The sequence below is a fragment of the Petaurus breviceps genome, unplaced genomic scaffold, assembly GCF_028583685.1.
Source record: "Petaurus breviceps papuanus isolate PSGF00001 unplaced genomic scaffold, PetGlider_PUasm1.0 90925, whole genome shotgun sequence".
Classification (NCBI taxonomy): Eukaryota; Metazoa; Chordata; class Mammalia; order Diprotodontia; family Petauridae; genus Petaurus; species Petaurus breviceps.
In genome coordinates this window covers 11,308,601-11,334,094 of record NW_027187380.1, presented here as the reverse complement: position 1 = coordinate 11,334,094, position 25,494 = coordinate 11,308,601, and the positions used below count along the sequence as shown (strand labels likewise).

Sequence of the window (25,494 nt, the reverse complement as noted above, 5' to 3'; positions counted from 1 at the left end):
CTTTCTTTCTTTCTTTCTTTCTTTCTTTCTTTCTTTCTTTCTTTCTTCCTTCCTTCCTTTCTTTTTTTTAATCAAATGCTTTATTAACTTCTAGTTTACATCATTCATTTCCACAAGATTTTGAGTTGCAAATTTTCTCCCCGTTTTTCCCCTACCCACCACCCCAAAATAGCGATCCCACTGGGTATCCCCTCCTCCTATCTCCTCTCTCCCATATCTTTTCCCATACCCCCTCTGACTTTCCAGTAGGGCACAGTAGATCTCTATGCCCCAGTGCCTGTATGTCTTATTTCCCAGTTACATAATAGTATATATATATTAAACATTTGATTTTAAAACTTTGAATTCCAGATTCATTCCCTTCCTCCCTTGTCACCCCCCCTTACTGGGAAGATAAGCAGTTTGGTATAAGTTGTACATGTGTAGCTAATGCAAAACATTTCCATAGTAGACATATTGTAAAAGACTGACTATATTTCCCTCCCTCCTATCCCACCTCCCACTTGTTCTATTCTCTACTTTGATCCTGTCCCTTTTCAAAAGTGGGTGCTTCCAACTTCCCTACCCCCCAGCCCTCCCTTCCATCATCCCCCCTCTCATCCCCTTCTCCCCTACTCTCCTATAGGGTGAGATACCCTATTTAGTGTGTATGTCATTCCCTTCCTTTCTTTAGAATGGGATAAAATGACTTGCCCAAGGTCACACAGCTAGTAAGCATCTGAGGCTGAATTTGAACTCAGGTCTTCCTGACTCCAGGGTCAACACTCTGTCCATTGAGTCACCTATCTGCCCTTGATTGTTACTTCTTGTCAGAAACTCAATGTCAGTATATTTCAAAAGGAGTAATCAACTTCCACTCCTACCCATTCTCCAAACTTCCCCATTTCTGTTGAGGCTGAAGCCTCAATCTTCCTTCCATTCACCCAGGTTCATAATCCCTGAGTTTTCTTCCTTCTCCCTCACTTCCTCCACCCTGAATCGGTTGTCTAGTCTTGATAATACTCCCCTGTCTTTCACATCTGTCCCCTTGTCTCCACTTCACGTTGTCATTCCCTTAATTCAGATGCCCATGTCTCACTTGAAGTGTTGCAGGAGTTTTCTAGTGGATCTCTGTATGTATCCAGTGCCCCTCCTTTCTAATCTAACCTCCAAACAGCTGCCAAAATACTCTTTGTAAGGAACCAGAGTGATGGTGTCATTCCTCTGCTCTAAAGCCTGCAGTGGCTCCCAGGGGCTCTAGGATAAACTACAAACTCCTCAACTTGGAGTTTAAGGCCCTTAACTACCTGGCTCCTAACTATCCTCCTTAAGCTCTGTGTCAACCAAACTGAACTACCAGCAGTTTCCTGGAATCTACACCCTGTCTCCTACTGCTATGTGTCTGCATAGGATGTCCCTGTGACTAGAATTCACATCTGCTTCTCTAATTCTTGTCTTCTCTTAATGCTTAGCTGTGAGACCATGTCAGCTGAAAAGAGAAACAATAGCCAGCATCAACGTAGCTCTAAGGTTTGTAAAACACTTTGCATGGGCTACTTCACTCAATCTTCAGAACAACCCGCTTGAGGTATCCCTATTTTACAAATAAAGAAACTGAGGCAGACAGAGGTTGAGTGATTTACCCAAGGTGATACAGCCAGTAAAGCATCTGAGTCCAGATAAAACTCAAGTCTTCCTGACGGAGTCTGTGCTCCTTCCGCTCTGCCACTTCTTTAGCTGCTCCTAGACCCCCTGTGCATGAATAAATTAATTAATGGATAAAAAAGCATTATTATTATCAAGCTTTTACAGCTGGGTGGCACAGCAGTTAAAGTGAATGGGCCTGAAGTCAGGAAGACCTGAGTCTTAGACACTCACTAGACATGTGACCCCGAGCAAATTTGCTTCAGTTTCCTTATCTGTAAAAATGAGCCAGAGAAGGAAATGGCAAACCTCTCCAGTATCTTTGCCAAGAAAATCCCAAATGGGGACATGAAGAGTCAGACACTGAGCATCAACAACAAAGCACCTCCTATGTGCTGAGCACTGGAGATACAAATGGGAGAGTGATCCCCATCTGCTCTCCCAGACTTTCAGCCTAAGAGGGGGATATGACACGTGGAGGAATGGTGGCCAAGGGAGGGTGTTTTGGTCTGGGAGTCCCAGGGCTGTGAGTGGAGCCACAGGCAAGTTCACTGCCACACTGACATGAGCTTTTGCAGAGACAAGGGCAGTATTGTTGATTTGATTACACCTCAGAGCCAGAGCTGGAGAGGGTGGGCTACACTCTAGTTGCAGCAGGGCAGGAGATAACTGGGGGCGAAAGGGTCTATGGAGCCTTCCCTGATGTTCCCAGCCATGAGTGCCCTTTCCTTCCTCAAATGGCCTTATATGTGTTTCCTCCTTGAAGGTATTTTGTTTTAGTCTTGTATATCCACAGCACCTATCAGGTTACCTTTGCACATATAGTATAGTTTTTCACACCCTAGGCCCTCAGTCCCCTGCCATGGGAATAGCTATTCTGGGAATCCTCTCTCCATTGAGTCTAATGGAAATCATGTTGATGAGTGGCCCCCTAACCCAGGGAGTTCCTCCACCCTGTTACGGAAAGTCTGTTAAGTAGGAAGCTCTGAGGGCTGGAGATGACCCAAGATAGCCAAGGAATGTGAATATCAGACAAGCTCTGTGTACCCCTCCCTGCTGCCATTCTAATGGAGGTGTTTTGAGGAGGAGGCGAGCGGGAAGGGGAGTGTCTGGACAGGACTGTTCACCTTCCTAGTGTTCCCTTCTGACCCAGCACCAGCGGGTCGAGGGAGCAAATAGCGAGGACAAGGGTCTCTCAACTGGTGCCATTCGGGAGGACTGGAGATGAGTGGTTCCACATGCCAGTCCTCCCAAATCCCTGAATTTCCTCATTCTGAACACAACACTGCTCTGCTCAGGAAGAAAGCTAGCTTCATGCTTCAAGGAGAGAAGAAAGGACAGGCTAAAAACATAGGCCTAAGGCCCTTCCGCTGGGGTTATTATGTAGAGCATAAATGAGCGAGACAGAAGATCCCCCGAGAATAAATTTGGAAGTGGATTTTATTACCGTGGGGCTGCTGGGATCACATACCCAGATCAGACAGTGAATTGTCATGGACAATGTGCCGGTTTTTAGAGATTACAATAGTCAGGTTATGTAAGCTGAAACTACAATCAGTGATTGGTCAGTGTATATTTGAATTTTCCCGTGCCCGCAAAGTTTTTTTCCTAGGCTGAGGGACAGGGAACCTAGAATGGGCAGAGATGGGGAATATATGGTAGGTGTGTGTGTGGCGGGAAGGGGGGGGGGGGCACACAGGGGACGGGGAAGAATGGAGCAGGGATTTTATTCTAGGCTGAAATTCCTGCTCACAGATCAATTAGGGGAGGGAAGGGTGGAGTTGTACTCAACAGTCAGGGAAATAGACCCTGTGCCCTTCCAGATACCCTTCCAGAGTAGGCTATACCTATGAGCAGAGTACTTAGGGACAGAGAGTGAGAGCAGCCTCCCAGGTGCTTTTGGAATTTGTAAATCAACACATGCCTTGAGTGGCCCTAAACTGATGATCAGTAAAGCACCAGCAGCTGCCCTCCTTCCCCTTTCCCTCAGAGCAGGATCCTACCCACAGGCAGCACAGTGTTGGGCCTACCCTGGTCCACTCCACTCAAACCAGAGGAAGCCAGCACCTATGCTGGCAATGGCAGGTTAGAACGGCAGCAGATAGCCTAGGGATGACAGTTTCTGAGGTCTTTTACATTCTGGAACTATGAGCAGGACCCATAGATTCCCAGCTAAGGAGCCCTGAGCACACTGGAAGCATACCATAGACCAGGCAAATTCTAGTAACAGCAGATCATTAGGTGGTATGATTTAGTTCACCATAATGTGGAAATGTACAAAGTGGATTGGTCACACGCCTTATCACCACCATTTAGAGGAGCCTCACCCTGCATTTGGTTAGGAATGTATCTCAGGTTGGATCATCTATCTCAAAGAGAGACTATCAATTTAGAACTTTTAGACTAGAAGAGCAGCAAGGAAGTGCCATCTTTTTTTTTTAATTTTTGGCAAGGTGATGTGAGGCTTTACCCATGGTGTTTCAATCCTCTTCCTCCACCATCACTTCTATTTAAGATCCATTTTCATCTTTGTCTCCTTTGCATTTGTAGAAAGAAATAGGGGCGACTAGGTGGTGCAGTGGATAGAGCATGGAGTCAGGAGGACCTGAATTTAAATCCAGCCTCAGACACTTAAAAGCTGTGTGACCCTGGGCAAGTCACCTAACCCTGATTGCCTCAAAAAAAAATTCTTAATGGTTCTTCTTTTGTCATCATGGAGTTTGTTTGGGTTTGTTTTTTTCTTTTTTAAATCCTGTAGTTGTCTTTTTAAAATTTTTTCCTTTTCTTTTCCAGGGGTAATTTATTTTGTAATTAGTGTTTCCTTTGGTTTGTTTGCTTTTTAAAATTTTTCTGTTTTTGATATGCTTGAAAGCAAATAATATGCTCATTTCTGTGTTTTCTTTTGTAGGAATGCTTCAAATATCTCTTTTAATGAATGTCCTTTTTATTGCTGATTAGGCTCAGATTTGCAGACATGTTTCTTTGGTTGCATCATGAATTCCTTTGCTCTTCAGAATACACGATTCCATTCTGTTCTGTGGTTTCTGGTAGTTGCAGAATAGTTTTGTTACGTGAATTAAGGAAGTACCATCTTGACCTTTATCATATATTCATTCACCACCACCACCACCCTCACCCTCAGTGGCTGAACATAAACACTCAGCCATCTTCTTTGCAAACATTTATTGGCAAGTACTAGGCATGAAGGTATGTTTTTCTGAGGCCCAGAGTATCCCTGCTTGGTCTTCATCCAGGGCAGAGTGCAGGAGATCCATGTACACCTCAATAAACACCCTATAATCTGTTAGGGGAGATTACTGGGATTAACAGTTGTGGGGCTTGGTGGGTGTGTGGCATTAAGCTGTGTGAGGCGCCCCTGAGAAGAGACAGGTCTGCCCTTCGTTTGCTGGCCTAGAGAGACAAGAAACAACAGGGGTTAAGATTGCTGGTGCCTTCTCTATACTACCTAGTTAATCTCTGAGAGGGGGCATAGTCCGGAAGAATTACACTGGAAATACATACTAAGGAATTCTCCCTGCTTGGTAGGCCCAAAAGGGCAGGGACTTTGGCTCACCTAGTAGTCATACCAGGGCCATAGTGACTGCAGAAATGAGCACAGGATTGTATGACAAACCTCAAGTTTAGGTGTTAATGGCCATACAAGTTTTAGGTTCTGAGCTCCCAAATCTAATTTAAACAAAAAAGTCAAATGGACCCCTTTAACCATTGTGAAATGCAAAATAAATGAGCCCTAACAATTCTTTTAGGGATCTCTTTTTGGGCAAAACTCACACTAGTTGGTATAGGAATTTCTTTTGAGTCCAACTTTCATATATTTTTACCTATCCCACTAAATACTGTTTAAAACCCCAGTGGAGGGGCAGCTAAGTGGCATAGTGGATAGAGCACCAGCCCTGGAGTCAGGAGGACCAGAGTTCAAATTTGGTCTCAGACACTTACTATCTGTGTGACCCTGGGCAAGTCACTTAACACCAATTGCCTCCCCAAAAAGCCAGACAGAAAAACAAAACTCCAGTGGGGTGTAAAGATAACTGGGCTATGATTAGGATTCCTCCTTAAATATACCTTCCCTAGGGCCTTAAAGAAAATCAGAACAGCCTAAAACTGTGTTAGAGCCCTGGGAACTAGGAATATGACTTACCATCTGTCAGTTACTATTCCCTTTCTCAAGGAGTCCCAGGCTGTGCTTCTGAGTGGGCCTAAATGGGCAGGCTCAGTCCCTAACTTCTAGCCACAGGACATTTTCCCTCATCTAGCCCAACATTCTCAATTTACCTAGAAGGGAATTAACTCACCCAAGTGCACACAGCTAACTAGTATTGAAGCAGATCCAGGGACCCTGTTCCCCACCCCAGTATTCTTTTCACTACTCTCCATATTTCTGGAAGAGCCTCCTTTGAAGACCACCTGGGCTGCTTCCCTCCTCCAGCCACAAGGCCCCAAGAGGCGGGTGTCAGTCACAGAATCTCAGAACTGTGGAGCTCAAAGGAGTCTCAGAAACCATCTCAGCCAGTCCATAACTGAGTAAGAACCCCCCTCATAATGTACCGTTAATGCTTCCAGCTCATTCCACTTGGGTTTAGCCCAATCAGGAAGTTTTTCCTTACACCAGGCCTCAGTTTGCCTCTCTGTGATCTCCCTCCCCCCTTACTGTTACTCTTAGTTCTTCTCTCTGGACAACACTGCTCCTGAAAGCTCTTGGGAAATCTGGGGAGGAAACCACTCCATGGACAAGGAAGTGCCTAGTTGTTCTGGGGCCTGAGGAAGGAACCATAACCAGCAGGTCTTCCTCCCCCTCCATCCCTCATACACCCATCTCCACATCTCAGCCACTACTTTAAAGCTTGTACCAAACAAGCTCCCAGAAAAACCTATCCTGAGGCAAAATCTAGCACATTGTCTGTGGAATGCAGAACCAAGAAGTGCCTCAATCAAGCCCAATCCTTACCCTCACCCCAATCTCCCCAGCTTTTGAACACTCTTTATCCAGTGTCCATTGCCTGCCTTGCCTCCCTTCCTTCCTGAGATGCCAGAGTCCATGGGAAGGAGCCAGACCCAAGGGGACCAGGGTTGGGGATGGGAGAGAGAAGGCATCCAGGAAGATTGGCCAAATAATTACTTGTCATAGAAGCCACCATCATCTGAGCACTCTGCGGTCTTGAAGGGGATTGCCTACTTTGCCCAACAGGACAGAGATTCTTTGGTTTGTTCTTCATAGGACCTGGATGTAGCAAGAAAGCACAGTAGGAAAAAGGGGGTCAGTGCTAAGCAGAAAGGTAGGCATAGTAACCTGTAGGGATGCATGGGCAAAGGGAACAGCTGTGAAACACATAAATCTGGGCCTTCTGTTTTGTTTCCTGTTAGTAATTGTTTTTTCAGTCATTTTTCAGTTATGTCCAACTCTTCATGACCCCATTTGGGGTTTTCTTGGCAAAGACACTGGAGTGGTTTGCCATTTCCTTCTCCAGATCATTTTACAGATAAGGAAACTGAGGCAAACAGGGTTAAGTGACTTGCCTAGAGTCACACAGCTAGTAAGTGTCTGAGGCTAGATTTGAACTCAGGAAGATGAGTCTTACTGACTCCAGGCCCAGCACTCTATCCACTGTGCTACCTAGCTGCCCCATTAGACAGTAAGACCAAGAGCAAAGAGTATGGCTCTTAGGATCATAGGTTTAGAGGTGGAAGGACTCTTAGAAAAGATCTAGTCCAATTACTTCCTTTTACAGAAAAGGAAACTGAGGCTGAGCAAGGAAGTGACTTGCCTAAGGTCACCCAGCTAGTAAGTAATAAAACTGGGATTTGAACCACCAAGTCAAAGTCTTGACTCTTCTACTATATAATACTGTCTAAACTTTCAATGCTGGAAAACCAGTGTACAGGATTTCCCTTGTACTTGCTGATTAGCAGAGGTTGTAGGATCTGTTCCTATTAACTAATCTCTCTGCTTGGATACATGGTCCATGGGAAATCTGCACTTTTTGTATGTTAAAAGCATGTGTTTAGGGTAGAGAGAGGGTGATGCTCGGTAGTAGGAGACAAAGCCAAATTCCTTCAATTTATCTTGTGCAACAACTCTCCTGCATCCCCGTCTCTCCTCTGATAGGGCCACCACTTGAGGGCAGGCCTGGATTAGTGCAGAGGCCTGATGGTGGGTTGGCCTGCCTCAAGTCAACCTCCTCACTCCAATCCATCTTCTATTCAGTCACAAAAGTGATTTTCCTAAAAGCATCTGCTCATGTAACCCCAGCACTGCTTCCCCATCCAACAAATTTCAGTGACTCTTTATCATCTCCAGGACCAAATACAAAATGCTCTGTTTGGCATTCAAAGTCCTTCATAAACCTTTCTACCTTTCCAGTCTTTTTACGTCTCACTCCCTGACATGTACTCTTCCATCCAGTGACACTGACCTCTTGGCTATTCCATGAACAAGACACTCCATCTCTCAGTTCTGGGCATTTTTTTCTGGCTGTCTGCCATGCCTGGAACATTCTCCCTCCTTTGCTCCACCTACTGATGTTCCTGGCTTCCTTTAAGTCCCAATAAACTCCCACCTTCTACAGGAAGCCTTCCCTAGATCCTCTTAATTCCAGCGCCTTCCCTCTGTTACTTTCCACTTATCCTGTATACAGCTTGTTCATACATATATATATAATTTGCTTGCATGTTGTCTCCCCCGTTAGATTGTAAGCTCCTTAAGGGCAGGAACTATCTTTTGCCTCTTTTTGTATCCTCAGTGCTTAGCACAGTGCCTGGAATACAGTAGGTGTTTAATAAACATTTATTGATTGCTCAGATATCTAGTGTTCTGTGGTACTGCCTAGCCTGCCTGGTAATCCTCAATCCTGCTTATCCTCAATCCAGGGATTGACTGCCCACTCTACAGTGTATGGACACAGGTAATTCTGGACTACATGGATACTCACTTTCCTTGTTTGGGATTCCAGGCAGCCTTGTATCCAACCGTCCCTTGTAGATATGTCCATCCAGGCCCAAGATGTCCACCTCATGCTGCAAGGACACACCTTCATCACCATGGTGGTGCCTAAGACTTCCCATCCTCAAACTGCCAACTGGCATCAGTTACCCAGATCTACATCAGGAGTTCTTAACCTTTTTTGTGTCATGGACAAAAAACTCTATGGACCCCTGTTCAGAATAATGTTTTCATATGCACAAACCAAAATACACAGGATTACAAAGGAATTCAATTACAGTGATTTATAGTTATACAATTAAAAAAAAATAAATTCATGGACCCTAGGTTAATAACTCCTGGGCTAGAGGAAGGGTAGGGGGACTGTAGGGACCTCCCTACAACTCTCTCCTTGCCCTTCCTACCCATTCCATGAAGAAAAACATCTGTATGGCCTTAGAAAGACAGAGTGACAAGGGAAATGAGAACATTCTGTAAGTGAAGCCTGGGAGGGAGACACAAGGGCTTTCCACACCTGAAGGTCTATGGTTCTAAGGCAGGAAAGTCCTGTCTTCCTTTACCCTCTTCTTGTGCAGTTCTGCCCAGCTAATGCCCCCATACCTTCAAGGAGGCCTGAACATCTTCTGTAGGGTAGACACATTGAGCCAGGTGCTGTAGGCGGGCGTAGCGGCGGTAGGGGAAGGTAAGTGTGTGGCTACCCCCACAACGACGTGGCACTGACATGTAGGAGTAATCTGGCATATCTTGAATTCTGTGAGAGACAACAGCCGTGGAGTCACAAGGGAACCATAACTGGGGTGATGGAGCAGGATGTACCACTTGCCCTGCATGGATGGGAGGAGTGGAGCTATCTTTGGGGAGTCAGAGATTGATGGCTATTCTATGCTCCCTTCCACCTCAGAAGGGAGGAGGGGGTGGCTCATGGATTGGCAGGAGGTACAAAAAGTATAGCATAAAAAGGGCCATGTCCCTGTCAGGAGAACTGTGGTCAAGAAGCATTGTGAACTGGGGACACACACACACACACACACACACACACACGAGATGGGAAAAAATGAGCAAAGAAAGCTGAGCACATCCTAATCCTCTCATCTTCCCTGTTATTCTGGATAGACACACAAACTTCAGCTGTGGGGATCCGATTGATGAAAATCTTAACAAGGCCATAGTAACCAGCGTAAAGACTGTATGTGTCTGGACATCTACCCAACAGCAGAACCCTATGGGATTAGAGGCTGAATAAGAAGCTTGAGGTGTCTGGAGCACTCAAGATGCTTTATCAGAATGGTAGGGGTTATTCCAGGACCTTTGTCTCATCTCTAAGCACCCTCCTACTAAACCCAGTTCCTCAGGGTATGGGGGTGGGGAGGGACCTTGCCTTCCCATCGTCCATCCTACCGTTTGTAGTAGGAGGAACCGAGGCACTGGGCCTGGATCAGCTCCCTGATCATCTGGCTGCTGGCCTTGACTGAGCCTCCAAAATGGATCTGTACCTTCTCTATGTCCATCAGCATCTTGGAGTGCATGGAATGCAGGCGGCCCACACTCCGTTCCAGCTGTCCTAGTTCCATTCGTTGGAAGGCAGTGCCCAATCTCATGCTGGGGGTGGAAGAGTAGAGGAGAGGGGCTTTTAGCCTTCATCCTAAAGCAAAGCAAAACTGTGGGAGGTGGTCACCTTCAGCCTCTCCCTAACCTAAACTTGGAACCCGGCCAGCTATTTCTGAGCCCAGATTAGGGTTACATTCCTGGATATTCCACTTTCCTAGTTCAGCTCCCTGAAATTTCACCCAGACCCAACAATAGCGAGATGTTTCCTCTAAACCACAGAGCCCCCTGTCAGAAGCCCTCTATTCAATTCTATTGCATTCTCTTCTTATTGGAGACTGACTGTGTGCCTGGCACTGTAGCTGGCAGTATAAGAGAGACAAAAAAAAAAGTAGCACCTATCTTAAAAGTCAATATTGTAAAACAGAAAGAGCTCTGCACACAAGGGCAGAAGATTCTAGTCCCAGTAGTGTGGTGCTGGACAAAGCTTTACTTTTTCATCTGTAAAGGGAGGATCATAGCTCACATTTCTCTGCTGTTTTAAGGTCCTTACCAAGTGTCCTCCCCACAACAACCCAGTGTAGGAGGTACCTCCTACTCTTCCAGGGTGGTTGTGAGGATGGGATTAGCTAATGTAGGAAGAGAGTTTTGTTTTCTAAAATGCAAGGGAAACGGAATTGTTGTAGTTATTAGTTCACTATTCAAATATTCTCTATTGGAGAAGGCAAGGCACAGAAGAAATAACTGGATACTTAAACATATTCACACATGGAAAGATCTGTTATTGCCTCCGTGTTCAGTTACGACTTCTCTTCCAGGGCATTTCTGGTCCTCACTTCCCCATCAGCCCTCTCTAGGAGATCCATCCATTGTCCTAGAGGTCTTCCTTGAGTTCTCTTCATTTGGGGGGGGGGGGGGGGGGGAGGGTGGGCAGGGGATCAATTTTCCACTTTTATTGTCATCAAAAGAAAGAGGAGAGGGTGTCGTACAAGACAGGTTACCATCCTATGGTAATTGGTCCAGAAGACCAGTGATGAACCACACTATCTTCCACCTAACAGAAAGGTGATGAACTTAAGATACAAAGAAACACATTTTTTGGACATGGCCAATGCAGGAATTTGTATTGCTTGACTGTTTTTTGTTACGTGTTTTTCTTTTCTTTCTTTTTTTTCCCCAATAGGGAAATGGAAGCAGGAGGGAGAGAAAACAGATTTTTTTTTTGTTCATCAAAAACTATTTAATTTCATTTAAAAAATAAATTTTAGGGTGGCTAGGTGGTGCAGTGAGTAAAACACCAGTCCCGGAGTCGGGAGGACCTGAGTTCGGTTCTGGCCTCAGGAGCTTAACACAAAAACTAGCCATGTAACATTGGGCAAGTTACTTAACCCCAATTGCCCTCCAAAAGGAAAAAAAAAATTTTAATGTCATGGGGATATCACAGCAGATAGGGAGTATTCTATAAATGTTTGTGGATGAACAAACTGACTGAATTATAATGATTTAGACAAGATAAAAAGCAATACACTGAGGTCCACTGTATATTCTGCAAAAAAACACTGGTCATGGAGCCAGGAAAACTGGGTTAGGCTCAATCACCTAAGCATTTATGTAACCTTTGAGAGAATCACTTTACCTTTATGGGTAAAGTTTTCTTATCTGTAAAGTGGGAATAATAATACCTACACAGCCTTCTTCACATAGCATTCTAGTGAGGAATCAGATAAGCTAATGTAGCATCATTGATTGTAGATCTGAAAGGGACTTACGAGAAACCCTAATCCAAATTCTACCCATCCCCTCTTACCTATTTAACAGATGAAGAAAGGTATAATGATTAAATAATTAATGCTATGGGGAGTCTAGAGAGGGAGAGGTTGGTGTTGGCCTGTGCTACATGGATTTCCCAATGGTACCTCTGTGCTCCAGTTAGAATTGTCTCCTCCTCTGTCCCTGAAACACTAGCTTCCTTACTTTGGCTCATGCTATCTCACCTGAGTGTGCCTCCCCACTCCAGGTCATCTAACTCTTCCTTCTTTAGGGTCCTCATGAAGGCTCACCTCTTCTATAAAGCCTTTTCTGATCACTGGCCTAGAGGGATGACCCCTCTTTTCTCCAATCCTCTTTGTCTATACCACCCAACATCACACTTAATCAGATCCTACCCAATATTGTTATTTCACTCTGTATGTGTGTGTGTGTGTGTGTGTATACTTATATGTGTATGTACCTGCCTTTGTTTGCCCAAGCTGATTGGAAATTGATTTGAGGGATGATGTCTTATACTTCCATAATATCTGAAAACATGTAATAACTTACAGGAACTCAATCCTTATTGAGTGAATTAAATTGAATCTTTTTTTTTTTTTTTGAGGCAATTGGGGTTAAGTGACTTGCCCAGGGTTACACAGCTAATAAGTGTCAAGTGTCCAAGGCTGGATTTGAACTCAAGTCCTCTTGACCCTAGGCCTGGTACCCTATCCAGTATGCCATTTAGCTGCCCCTAAATGGAATTGTTTAAAGCCTTCAGCCTTAGTCATAGCTAGCAATCTTTTCCTCCTTGCTCCCTCTCTGTTTAATTAAACAATGACTATGCTCAAACTCCATATACATCAGCATAGGCCTAGCTCAACTTGTCAATAACTAATTTAAGTGTGACTCTTCCTGTTAACTAGGATTTTAATTTTAAACTGTGAACTGAGCGCCCTAGTGACTCCCAATCCAGTTATACTCTGGAGATTGGGGGAACCAAGGAATAAGCCCTGGGATTAGTATACCTTTCAGCAGAGCCCCAGAGGCTCCACACCAGGGATGGTGGCTCCCTGTGACCTCCAAGACCAAATATAAAATCTTCCATTTGGCTTTAAAGCCTTTCATAATCTGGCTCCTTCCTATGTCTCTAGCCATCTTCCATTTTAAGGACTTCTGTTACCCAGTAGAGTTAGCTGGGTGGTACAATGAATAGAGCACCCGCCCCAGTTCATCTTCCTGAGTTCAAATCCTACCTCAGACACTTATTAGTTGTGTGACCCTGGGCAAGTCACTTAACCCTTTTTTCTCAGTTTCTTCATTTGTATAATGAGCCAAAGAAGGAAATGATAAACGTGTCTTTGCCAAAACAAAAACAAACAAACAAACAAAAAAAAACCAAATGGGATCACAAAGAGTTGGAAAAAACTGAAAAGTGAGGAAAAAATGTGACCCAGGGGTAGCTAGATGGCACAGTAGATAGAACAATGGTTCTGGAGTCAGGAGAACCTGAGTTCCAATCTTGCCTCAGTCACTTGACTCTTACTAGCCCTATGACCCTGGGGGCAGGTCACTTAACCCCAAATGTCTTGCAAAAAAAAAAAGTGACCCAGTAACACTGGTAGCATTTCATTTCCCGGTGGGTTTCATGCTTTTTTCTAGTCCTAGAACGGTCTCTCCCTTTCTTACCCGGCTTCCTTCAAGATTCAGCTCAAATCCCTTCTTCAAGATATGCTGCTCCAAGAGGCCTTTCCTGGCCCCTTAGACTGCCTGTGTCTAAGATTACTTTGTATTTAAATCTATGTATCTTGTACATACATAGTTATTTGCATGTTGTCTCCCCTGTCAGAATGTAAGCTCCTTGAGGACAGGGATCATGTTTTGCCTTTCTTTGTAAACCCACTGCTTAGCACAGTGCCTGGCACATAGGGAATGCTTAAGAAATATTTCTTAACTGATCCCTATAAATGCTTGTTTACCTGCCCCACCCCCCCACCCCATTCTCCCTTTCCCCTTTCCTCCCCATAACTCTATTGTCCCAAATGATGGGTTTTCCTCCTTGTTCTATAACTCAAGGTGAGTTGTCTGAAGCGTACAGACAGATGAGTATGTGGAAGAATCCTGGGTAGGACTTAGCCTTAGCAGAGAATAGACCATAAAGTGAGGTCAGGACTAGGACCTGTAGCTAGAACCCTGGGAAGCGACTGGATTAGGGAAGCTTTCAACTTCTTTACTGATTCAATCATTTCTGAATCTCCAGGCCTCATCCCTACAAATTGACCCAATTCCAAAATACTTCACTGAGTCTCTCCTCCAGCCCTCTAGAAATGACTCTACCTCTGATATCCCTGTCCAAAGCCCCTTCTTCAGGCAGAGCCATCCCATACTTGCGGCTTTGCTGCCGGACTTGTTCCAATTCATAGATGGTGTAGGGACGGTTAGAACGATGTGCTGGCAGTCCTGGGCCACTAGGCACTGAGGGGATGATCCTGTCCGTGGGGAGTGGGAACAACATGAGAAATTCAGATGACCTAAAATCCACTTATGGTTCCCACAACCCCTGCAAGTTCACTTGGGGTGGGGGGGTGCGGCAAGTAGTGAGAGCACTCTATCATTTTATCCATCTATTCTTCTAGACAATCTGTACCCTATAGTGATGGGTAAAGGCCATGTCTTTTCTGATCGGAGGACTGAAACCTAATCTATAATGGAGTACTATCTCCTCCTTGAGAGCCATCTTGGATGGTGGCATAGTTGGCCTTTACCATTCTGGTCCTCCCTGTCCTGTCCATTTTATGGTGGTTAGAGTGGCTAAATAACCCACTCCCGGAGATGTTACTTATGATTTGGACCTTGCCTAAGCCCTTGAACAAATAGCCAATAAAACTCTTATTTCATTAAAAAAAAAAAAGCTCCTGGCATCCCCTAGAAGATCATTCCTTCCCTATACTCCTCCTCCATATGCTTCATGTACCTTCCCCAGTACAGAAAAGGAGATGGTCTTCATGTCAGGTATAAATGGGTAAATAATAGTAATGATAATAATTCATATAGTGCTTTAAGGTCCACAAAGCACTTTACAAATATTTATCTCAATAGGAGAGTTGGAAGGAGAACTAGGAGACCGAAGGGAATGAAGAGAGGAGAATAACGGAGAGTTAAAGGATTGGAAAGACACTGCCTCCTTCCCTCATATGAGGTCTCTAAAGGGTGGTGGTATATGGGCACTCACGGTCCAGGTACAGCTGTTTCCAAGGGCCGGTCACATGAGAGACAATGGAAATGTGCCAAAAGCTGCCTGTTGGGATAGAAGCTGAGGATAAATCCTCTTGCACATCATGTTATATGAATGACAAAAAATACCAGAGGATTTCCTATCCACACTCCAAGAACAGTGCCAAACCCTGGGACAAGAAAGCAGGGAGTAGACAAGCTGGAAATAAAGACTGTATAAGAATAACCCTGATCCCTGCCCTAGAGGACATGCTAGGGATCAGGGTAGGTGGCATCTGCTCATATACAAGATGGTCACATACACAAATGTGTACACACACATCTGTGACATTTAAAAAGTCTGAGAGGCATAGTTTCTGGGTAATTTAATCATTTTACTAATAAGGCTAGCTTGTTTATTAATAAAATTAGGCCAGTGGCACTCTCGAATGCCAAAAACACCTTATGGCGATAAGCTCACAGTTTATACGCCCTTGGAAGAGTGGGTGTTCTTAAGGGTGGCACTCAATTCTGATTGGTTAACAACTGATGAGAAAATTAATATCATAATGGAAGGTGAGCTATATTACAATGAGGGTCTTGGGGTACGTGACTTGGATCACCCAAGTCTTGGTCAGAGACTTTTTTCCATATCACCTATCTGACAAAAGGGAGGTTCCCCATTTCCCCATACTTATCTGAGTAAATACAATGAGCAGGAAACCTCCCATTAACCCAAATTTAGAATTTCTTCTACTGTCTTTGAGAAAGATTTCCCACACTGGTTGATTTCTGAATGAGGAGGCAGAAGGGCGGGGCGGGGGGGGGGGGAAGCTTGGTCCTGATTCAATAATTAGTCATTAATATGAGAAAGAAATAATCATTTCTCTCACATCCATAAACAACTACAAACTCCAGTAAATTCACATTTATAAATGTACACGTCAGTCGGATTTATCTCTGTGGGTGCCGCATCTTTTTTCTCATTTTCAGATCTCCTTCACGTGGTTCTCTCGATTTCCAATTTACCTTCTGGTTCTAGGATATTAGGGTAGTTTTCCTTTATAATTACTTGGAATATGATGTCTAGACTCTTTCTGTGATCATGGCTCTCGGGTAATCTAATAATTCTTAAATTATGTCTCCTTGACACATCTTTTCTCCCAGGAAGAAAAGCAGACTGACAAAGGAGATATATGCCCTAGTTCATCCCAAATGGGCCCTAATGTGCCCTCTGGATACTTGGGAACTGAGGTTACCTAGGGTATCTATAGATTCACAGGTGATTTTCTAGTGCCCTCTAGTGGCCCAATCAGAAGCTGGGACCTGGGCTCTGCAACCTTTCCTAGGTCATTATATTTTTGATTTTGAAGGATGATGGTCTCTCAGGCTAGAGTTCTCCATTTCAACCCCACTTATGCAGGGAGGTAGAGCTGTGCCCTAATATTACCAAATCTTTGGTGGTTCTTGATGTCTCAGTTCTCCTACTTTTATAGTACAGAGAGAGCCTGGGCAGTGAGACCCATACACATACCCGACCCTCTCTTGGGCCTTTACAGGGGAGGCTCAGGCTAAGGAGTCTGAGAGACAGGATTGGATTGCCTCCTTCCTGCCTCCAGAGCAAGGGAGTCCACTGACCTCTCAGGGTTGGTTGTTTCATCATGTGGTCTCCCCACTGACTGGGTGTTCTTCCTGGGTCTCTTTATCTTCATTTGTGCCAGGCCATTCCAGTTCTCCTCCCCACCCCCACCCAAGTGTGATCTCACAGTGTCTGCCTGCCCAGTTCACCTCCGCATGGTGGCAGCTTCATCAGACTGATAGAGGGGGGACTGTTCCTTCAGCTGCTTTCGTAAGGCCTTCCACCTCTCCTCCAACATCTTCTTCACAGGATCTAACTCTAGGCGATCCAGCTTACTCAGAGAGAAACAAGGATTACTGTTTAGGAAGGTGAGGACGTCCAAAGAAAAAAGTAACTAGCCCTGAAGGAAAGGGGAAGGAGAAAGGGAACAATAATACCAAACCAGGCCCCACCACACGTTGGCAAGGAGAGGAAGACGACAACATATCCATGTGGGCACAATTTTTTTCCAGTTTGTTCTCCCTCAAGCCCTCCAAAGATGGACAGAGGCCTCACCATCTTCATCTATTTGAGTGCCCAAGTACCCTCAAGGAGTAGGTACCCAAGTATGCCAACGCCAAGGCAAGGTCCCTCACCTTGGTATCCATTTCTACTAGGAGCTTGTCCAGGACTTTCTTCCAGTCCTTCTCTTGTCCAGTCATCTTGGTCAGTAGATCCTGCATCATTTGGTTCAGCTGTTCCGTGGTGGCATCAAACTGGATTCGGCTCACTTTGGCAGCAAGGGCAGTCTTATCTGCTTTCTGTCTCAGGAGAGATGAGGGAAGTGCCCATATTGGGTAAGGGCAATGGAGGCACCCCTCATTGAATTTGTCTCTCTGGGGACATAATCCATGCCAACTGCCCACCTGATAGCCACCCCTGGCACCAACCAGTATCTCTTTGATCTATATTTCTCTCATGTGTTTCCCCACCCCACCCATCCTCCAACAATGGGCCTGCTATACAAACATATCTCATATGTGCATGACCTCTTACCACGTCAATCTCCATCTCCAGGTGTTCCCTGTTAGCCTTCTCCTTTTCTAACTTCTCTAAGGACTGGTACAGTACCTGGGTAGGAAGGTAAGAGGGATAGAGACAGAAATAAAAGTATTGCATATAGCGGAATGAGTTGGGGAGGGGATACTATGTCAAGAGTATAGTTTGGGCCCAGGATAAAGACCTCCATTCCTACAGGCCAAGATACCCCTCTGTCTGACTCTGAAGCAGGGTGGTGGGTGAAGGTAGAGGACCTTGGATGCCATTTTGAAGCTGGTTAAGATGATACCTCCTCCCACCTCACTAGGAACCAGATGGATCAGGCTTGGGGTTTGCAGATATGATGCATTTCTAGTCTTTTCCCCTTCTCATTCCTTCCCCTTCCTCCCAGCACAGCCTAGTGCAGCCCAAATCTCACATCAATATCTTTCTGCTTTTGCCTGTGATCCTCAATGAGATTGCCAGTGGTGATGTTAAGTTTCTCACAGTCACCTTGTACCTGAAGGATAGTGGCTTGGATATGACCTAGTAACTCTTCATCCTGAGGCAAGAGGAAGAGGAGGGAAAAGAAAGGAAGGACAGAAGTAAGTCATTTTGAGGTTGGTGGCATGACTCTTCCCCTCCCCACAAACTCATAGGCCTTTCTTCCAGGATATGTCAAAGTCTCAAGACAAGTCATATAAAATGGACAAGAGCCTAATAAAGAAGTGTGACCCCAGGGAATGGATTGAAGAAACACTGAGTATTTGTACTTTCCTGCTGTAGTTCAGGGGGTGAATCTTACCCTTCCTCAGCAATCTAGAGTTACCACAGCAAGGCAAAATCTCCACCTAATGACCTAGCACTATGGAAATGTGTGTTCTACAGGTGGGAGGGTAGGTCCTCACCAGCTCCATTTAATGCATGGAATCTCAGGCTTCTGCAGATAATGTAAAAGGGGAGGTGTGGGAAGTGCCTGTTCATTCATTCGTTCAGCTCATTCATTCGTTCAGCTCATTCATTCATTTAACAAGCATTCATTTTAAACTGTCCCTGCCCTCAGAATGCTTATGTTCTACCATAAGTGGAAACAACATGTTAGTTAAGTATACACAATATATCTGTAGGGGCAGCTAGGTGGCACAGTGGATGGAGCACCAGCCCTGGGGTTAGGAGGACCTTGTACACTTGACACCCTGGGTGGGTCACTTAACCCCAACTGCCTTACAAACAAAACAAAAACACTACATATTTGCAAAGTAAACATCCAGTAATATGGGTCGAGGGAGTTCCTAATAATCGAGGGATCGGGATCTTCTTCTAGGATCCTCGAAGTAAGACAAGGTGGATATACAGTGGAAAGAGTGAGGCAGAGGACCTGGGGTCAATTCCCCCTCTAATGTATATGACCTGTGTGACCTTAAGCAAGTCCCAGAAGCCAAATGGTCTCAGTTTCCAAATCTATAAAATGAGATGGTGGGACTAGATGGCCTCTGAGGCCCCTTCCAGCTTTGCCTTTGGAAGCAGTGATTCCAAGAGGCATAGGTGAAGAAGAACCCAATTTAAGGCCTGGAGATGGGAGGTGGCAGGTGTGAGGACCAGCAAGCAGGCCAGTTTGGCTGGACTATAGAGTACATAAAAGGGAGTAGTGTGTAATAAGCCTGGAAATAGTCTAGAGCCAGATTGTGAAGGTGACTAAGTACCAAGCAGAAAAGTTTGTATTTTTAATCTAGAGGCAATACAGAGCCCTTAGATTTTCTTGAGCTGAGTTGTGACAAGGTTAGACATGTACCTAAAAAAATGTCCATTTAGAACTCAAAATCTTGTGGAAATGAATGTTGAAAACTAAGAATAAATAAATAAATAATTCTGATTAGAAATGGGGGAAAATAAATAAATAAAAGTAATATTCCTGATTTTTACCCCCCCAAAAAGTCAATTTGGCATTTGTGTTAAGGATGGAAAGGCTGGATTCAGGGAGAACGTTTGGGAAGCTGTGGCAGTAGGTCAGGGATGAAAGCAATGAGGGTCTGAGCTAGGGTGGTGGCCATGCGGATGGAGAGAAAGGGTATGGACACAAGAAATATGGAGGCAGAATTGTGAGTGAAAGGCTGGCTATATTCCAGGTTTTGAATCTGGGTGATCAAAAGGATGGTGATGTTCTTGACAGATTATAGGCAATTTAGGAAGACGGTATTTTAGGGGAGGGGGATAATGAGTTCTGTTTCACTCATATTGAGTTTGACTCTTTATTTTTTGGAGGAATTAAGTGACTTGTCCAGGGTCACACAGCTAGTGTCTGAGGCAGGATTTGAACTCAAGTCTTCCTGACTCCAGGGCTGGCACTCTATCCACTATGCCACGTAAGTACTATTGAGTTTGAGATGCCTATTCTCACTGGTTTTATCCAATAGGCAGTTGGTGATCTGGATCTTGGAACTCCCTCCCAAACCCCTGCTCACCTTCCACTCTTTTTTTTTTTTGGCAAGGCAATGGGGTTAAGTGACTTGCCCAAGGTCACCCAGCTAGTAAGTGTGTCAAGTGTCTGAAGTTGGATTTGAAGTCAGGTCCTCCTGACTCCAGGGCTAGTGCTCTATTCACTGTACCACCTCTAACCTTCTACTATTTCCAAAAAAATATCAGTCCCTGTCCTCTGGGGAGTAGGGGGGAAGGAGAACCATTGGGACTCAGGTACAGCTACTCTTAGGTGACGCCTGCTTCTTCCCACTACGGGGTAAGGTGGAGGTTTGTGGAGTTTAGAGTAGGGGACTGAAATCTTTGGCCCTGGCCCCTCACTCCCTAGCAGAAGCCATCCCAGCACAGGAGATAGCCCAGTCAGACTTACCTGGTTTTGTTGCTGATACTTCCTGGAGGGCCGAGACACCATCAGGTTGTTGACCATTTCCTGGAGCTGCTCATAGCGCTGTACTAGTCTGCTGACTTGCTGACTCAGGTCTAGGCTGCAAGCTGGACAGGTGGTGTGTGGGTCAACTTTACCTGGGTCCAAAGGGGCTGGAGTCTTAGATGGTGCCATGCTCATAGACAGGAGTGTGGATGATGAGGTCAGCATGCTTTCTATGATCATCCTGAGTTTATCTAACTATATATCAAAGAAAAGCAGGTTGGGGAGAGTTTTCAGGGTGGCATGAAACAAACAAATCAGTAGAGTTCTTTTCATGCGGGTGGGCTCCAGGCCTTCTCTGCTGGCTCATGGGGTCCAGTGCAAGATTCTACTTCCTTTAGTTAGGTTTTATGGCAGTGATGCTCAGACATTGGCTCTCCTGACACATGTCAATGTTTTGTGCTTAATTTGTGGCTCTAAGAGATCTCTCAATTCTGAATTAGACTATGAGATTATACTGTATTCTATAGGGCATACAGGTGTCACGTGATCCTATTAGTGAATGAAGGGCTAATTACAGACAGCTCCATTCACATAGCCCTAGGGAATCTGGGAATAGACCTGAGGGTCTGGGCTACAACCCTCAGTGGAGGTGGGAGGTATTGGAGGGTCATTAAAAATGGGATTACCAAGAATGTGGAACTCAAAAGTTTTAAAAACAAATGTTAAAAAATTATTGTTATATGCAACCAGGAAATAAAATATACAGGCAATAGAGTATAGAAATCCATCTTGCCCTACAAGAAAGTAAGGGAGAAGGGAAGAAGGGGAGGAGGGGAGGATGGGAGGGATGGGATATACAACAGGGTAGACTAGGGGAAGGAGTAATCAATATGCTTGCCATCTTGGGGTGGGGGGTGGGGGGTGGGGGAGAGATAGGGAGAAAACTTGGAACTCAAAATCTTGTGGAAGTGAATGTTGAAAACTAAAAATAAATAAATAAATTCTGGGAAAAAAATGGGATTACCTCCTTTCACCCAAAAGCTTCCCCCAATCAGTCCAGAGGAGGGGGTAAGGGGGGGAGGTGGGCTACACAAGAGTTTCCCTTGTTCCATAGGGTCTCTCCCCGTTGGACAAATGTTTCTGTGAGTTATTTGGTCATCACTCAAGGTACTGGAGGAGAATGCACCCTCCATTTAAAAACAGGCCCAGAAGGTCCATTCACATATCAGCTAGTTCCTATATCATCCTAAACCATACATCTTATGTATGGCCTACATACAGCCATGTGGCTGATGAAGGGGATGAAGGGACCTTTGTACAGTCTCTCTTTAACTCAACTCTATACTATGATAGCTACTAGGTGGGGTGGACAACTGGCACTGGGTAGATACTGTATCCTAGGCTGGTCAGTACAAGATCAACCTAGCCTGTGTGGTCAGTAAGGGTGTGACCAGAGATGGGTTTGCTGTGGTCTTATAACTAGAAGCCAGAGGACCCTTAGATGTGACTTCCCCAGGAAGGATGGCAGAGAAATGGAGACTTGGTCTCTGGTACTTAGCAGGAGGGAGGCCTGCTCTCCCCTTCTCTATTCAGCTCCTGGGCCCAGGGCCCTCACCTGTTCCTGTAGATAAAGTGTGGCTTCGGTCACTGACTGTTCCACGATGGCCTTGCCCTGCTCCTGTCGTTCCCTCAATAGGGCCAGCTCCTTCTCTATGTCATTCACATTCACTCTGGGCCACAGAATCAAGAGGCTGGTTACTTGTGCAGCCCCCAAGTGACCTGAGCACTAAGCATCAACACTCAGTTTTACTCAAGGAGTACAGAAACTAATTAAGGGGAGCTGAGGTTTGAGGGAAAAAATTCCAGCTCCAGATCTGGTGTACTTGCAGGGAAAAATCAAGCTCTCTCCTCAGGTGGTCAATGTGATGACTGGGACAGATGCCCACTCAGCAAACTTGTGATACTCCCAGCCTGCTAGGGCTGGGAATGGAAAAGACAGAGTCATGGACACCCCCTGCTATTTAGGCTAGGATCTGAGAGGTTTTCCTGTTGTTCTGAAGCCACCCAGCCTTATGGCTTAGCTATAGCAACCTCTCAGGGCATGAGACAGAGCCCACAGCCCAGATCAAGATGGGAAGAGATCAATCCATGAATGGCTCCACTCATTATTATCAACTCGGCTTATAGCACAAGATCCTAGAAGACTGGTCTTCTCTTCCCCACCTCCTCAATCTTGCCTGTTTCCTATATATACAAACATCAAATGGTCTTGAGCTCCCAGAGGGCCTAATTTTTACCTGAGAATACTTAGCTGCAGACTCAGATGGCCAGACCTTTCTCTCTCCTCTTCAGCATCTTCCTCCTCTCCTTCCAGGATTCGCTGCATTAACTTCATCTACAATCCCAATGGTTTGGCAGTTTCAGGCTGGAGTCTCCCCCTCCTGGAAGCCTGCCCCAGGCTTATCAATAATGATAATAATAGCGGGGAGATAAGGGTTAGTCTTATAGGTGGGAAAACTGAAACTAAGTGATTTGACTGGGGTCATACATCTAGTGCGTGTCTAAGGCAGGATGGCTCTATCCATGGTGGTGCCTAGTTGCCTACCTCCCCTCCCTCCCAGGAACCTAGCCCAAGGACTTTGCTCTGAAATGCTTTTGACTATCCCCTTAGAACGGTGGGTTCTCTATGGATTTCATGACAAGTTGGACGCCCCTTTACCGACTCACTTTTTCCCTCTCCTCTTGAATTTCTTTGGTTAAGGCTTTAAGACCACGTAGCTGTTCCAGCATGTCATCAGGGAAGGTTTTACAGGCTATGAAGAAGGAAAGTCAGAATTGTCAAGATCTAAGCATCTCTCCTGTCTCCTCTTGGTGAGTTCCCCCGGACTCTAGGCTTTGCTTTTCATTCCCCCAACTTCTCCACCACAATCACATGAAGCTCCCTTCCCCCCAAACCTTTTCATCTCCCCTAGGTATGTTATCTTCCCCAATTATAACATAAGTTCCTTAAAGGCTGGAATTGTCTTTCTTTATATTTATATCTCTGGCACTTAGCCCCATGACTAGACAGAGCTTAATAAATTCGTCTTGCCTACCTGCTTCCACAGTCCCCTCCCTTAACCAATGCAGAAAAACTCTCCACTTTCCCTGGTGGTGAGATGAGAACACCATTGTTCTAAGTCTCCAGAAACTCTTCCTAAATAGCTCTCATGAGAATTTTCCTGGCTTGCTTTGGGGAGGTGGCCACCCCACCCACCTCAAATCTTAGGGCCCAAGATCCTAAAGCCATAGATGAAAACTGAATTTAACCCTTTTGCTCTCCCTCAACCCAATTCCATACTATCCTTACTATCTTTTTCTCTTTTCTCAATTTCCTTCTCAAGCTCTTTAACCTTGGGGCTTGACAATGGCATATAAACTTCTCACTCCCCTGAGATCAGATGCAAATCTTGCAGATTCTCCCAGTCTATCCACCTAATCTGTCATAAAGGCCCTGTAGAGCTTTAACTAGGGTAGGGTGATTGGAACTGTATCTCAGGATGTGGAAATTTAGAGGGCACTAAAAGCTCTTCCATTTCCTTACTAGGTAGAAACTGAGCTTAGCACCTTGTTAGCAAGAATTGTTAAAACAGGAAACTACCAAACAGACAGACAATTTTTAAAATATGTTGGAAGCTACCAGAGGACAGGCCAGTTCCTCCCCTGGCCTACAGCCTGCTACTTCCCCTGGTGGTAGCCTCCCCAGCCTTTCATGCCACCTATCTCAGAACTACAGATTACAATCTGAGAGCCCTGGAGGAAGGCACTCCCAAAGAACAAGGGGCAAAGGGGGCAGGAGAGACCTAGTTTTTGTGAGTGAGGAAGATGGTTTGATTAGGTGTGTGAATGTGTGTAGGTGGTACTAATGGGAGCATGGATGCAGAGATTCAGGGCCTAGAAGCTGAGACTGGGGAGCAGAAGACAGAGAGGTAAGAAATTCCCTTTAGTTTGGACCACGGCAAGGGCAGGCAATACCTACTTAATTTCCCTATCAGGAATTGTAACTTCTCCAGTTCAGAGTGGCCAGCATCTTCATCCAGTGCCCCCATTTGCTCCTTCAGAATCAGGTAGTAGTTGGTAAGCTCCCCCATCAAACGCAGGGTCTCTAAGGCAAAGGGGAAGCTGAAACCCTGTCTGTCTAATGAGACTTTATCTCTTTGGCACGGTGATTGCCGATACTGGTACGGAGTACCAGAGTATGGGGACGCCCATGGTGCTTGTGGCACTGCGGAAGGCTGGGGTGGCATGTAGGGAGGACAGAATGGCACGAAGGAAGGGTGGCGTGAGGCGTAGGAAGAATAGGGCACAAAACCAGGCTGGGCATCAGAAGGCAGTTCTCTCTGAGTGCCAGCCTGGCCTGTAGGTTGCTCACCGCTCAGGGCGGTGCCTGAGGCAACAAGGCCAGGCTGGTCGGAGCCTGGAATTCCAGCAGTCGGCTGCTGCGGGATTAGGGGTACACCTCTTTGATCTTGGCCAGGAGCGGCTGTTGGGCCCACGGGAGTTAGAGAAGCTGTTTGTGGGGCTACAGGAAATGGTAAGGGCCCTGAATGATACATAGGTGGGGGCATAGGACTTGGTGGATATTGCACTGGGACTCCAGGGAATGGCTGATACATGGGTGGAGCTCCAGGCCCTGGTACATATGTTGGGGGAGCTCCATAGATCAGCTGGCCAGGAGGGACTGGCTGGCCTATGCCTGGAGCTACAAACGTTGGCTGACCAGTGACTGGATCAATAGGGATGGGCTGATCTGCACCTGAGGCTCCAGGACCTGGCAGATAAGTGGGTGGGGCTCCAGGAATAGGGTGATAGATGGGTGGGGTTCCAGGAACAGGTTGAAAGGTGGGTGGGGTTTCAGGGGCAGGCTGATAGGTGAGTGGGGCTCCAGGCTCTGGCTGAGTGGTGGGTGGGGTTCCAGGGCCT

General features: G+C 45.6%; 1 protein-coding gene across 1 annotated transcript in view; it reads right to left on the bottom strand.

Moving 5' to 3' along the window:
• Positions 1-25,494, bottom strand: part of QRICH2 (glutamine rich 2) — a 45,081-nt gene that overhangs the window by 9,310 nt on the left and 10,277 nt on the right. The window contains exons 3-17 of the mRNA XM_069076858.1: positions 25,282-25,492; positions 24,551-25,054; positions 23,260-23,345; positions 22,830-22,927; positions 22,148-22,262; positions 20,533-20,787; positions 18,127-18,249; positions 17,706-17,780; positions 17,306-17,470; positions 16,880-17,001; positions 15,111-15,176; positions 14,266-14,367; positions 9,983-10,183; positions 9,185-9,335; positions 8,574-8,658 (exon numbers count right to left, since the gene is read on the bottom strand). Coding sequence (XP_068932959.1) covers positions 8,574-8,658; positions 9,185-9,335; positions 9,983-10,183; positions 14,266-14,367; positions 15,111-15,176; positions 16,880-17,001; positions 17,306-17,470; positions 17,706-17,780; positions 18,127-18,249; positions 20,533-20,787; positions 22,148-22,262; positions 22,830-22,927; positions 23,260-23,345; positions 24,551-25,054; positions 25,282-25,492 — 2,359 coding nt within the window. The remainder of the gene's footprint in view (positions 1-8,573; positions 8,659-9,184; positions 9,336-9,982; positions 10,184-14,265; positions 14,368-15,110; positions 15,177-16,879; positions 17,002-17,305; positions 17,471-17,705; positions 17,781-18,126; positions 18,250-20,532; positions 20,788-22,147; positions 22,263-22,829; positions 22,928-23,259; positions 23,346-24,550; positions 25,055-25,281; positions 25,493-25,494) is intronic.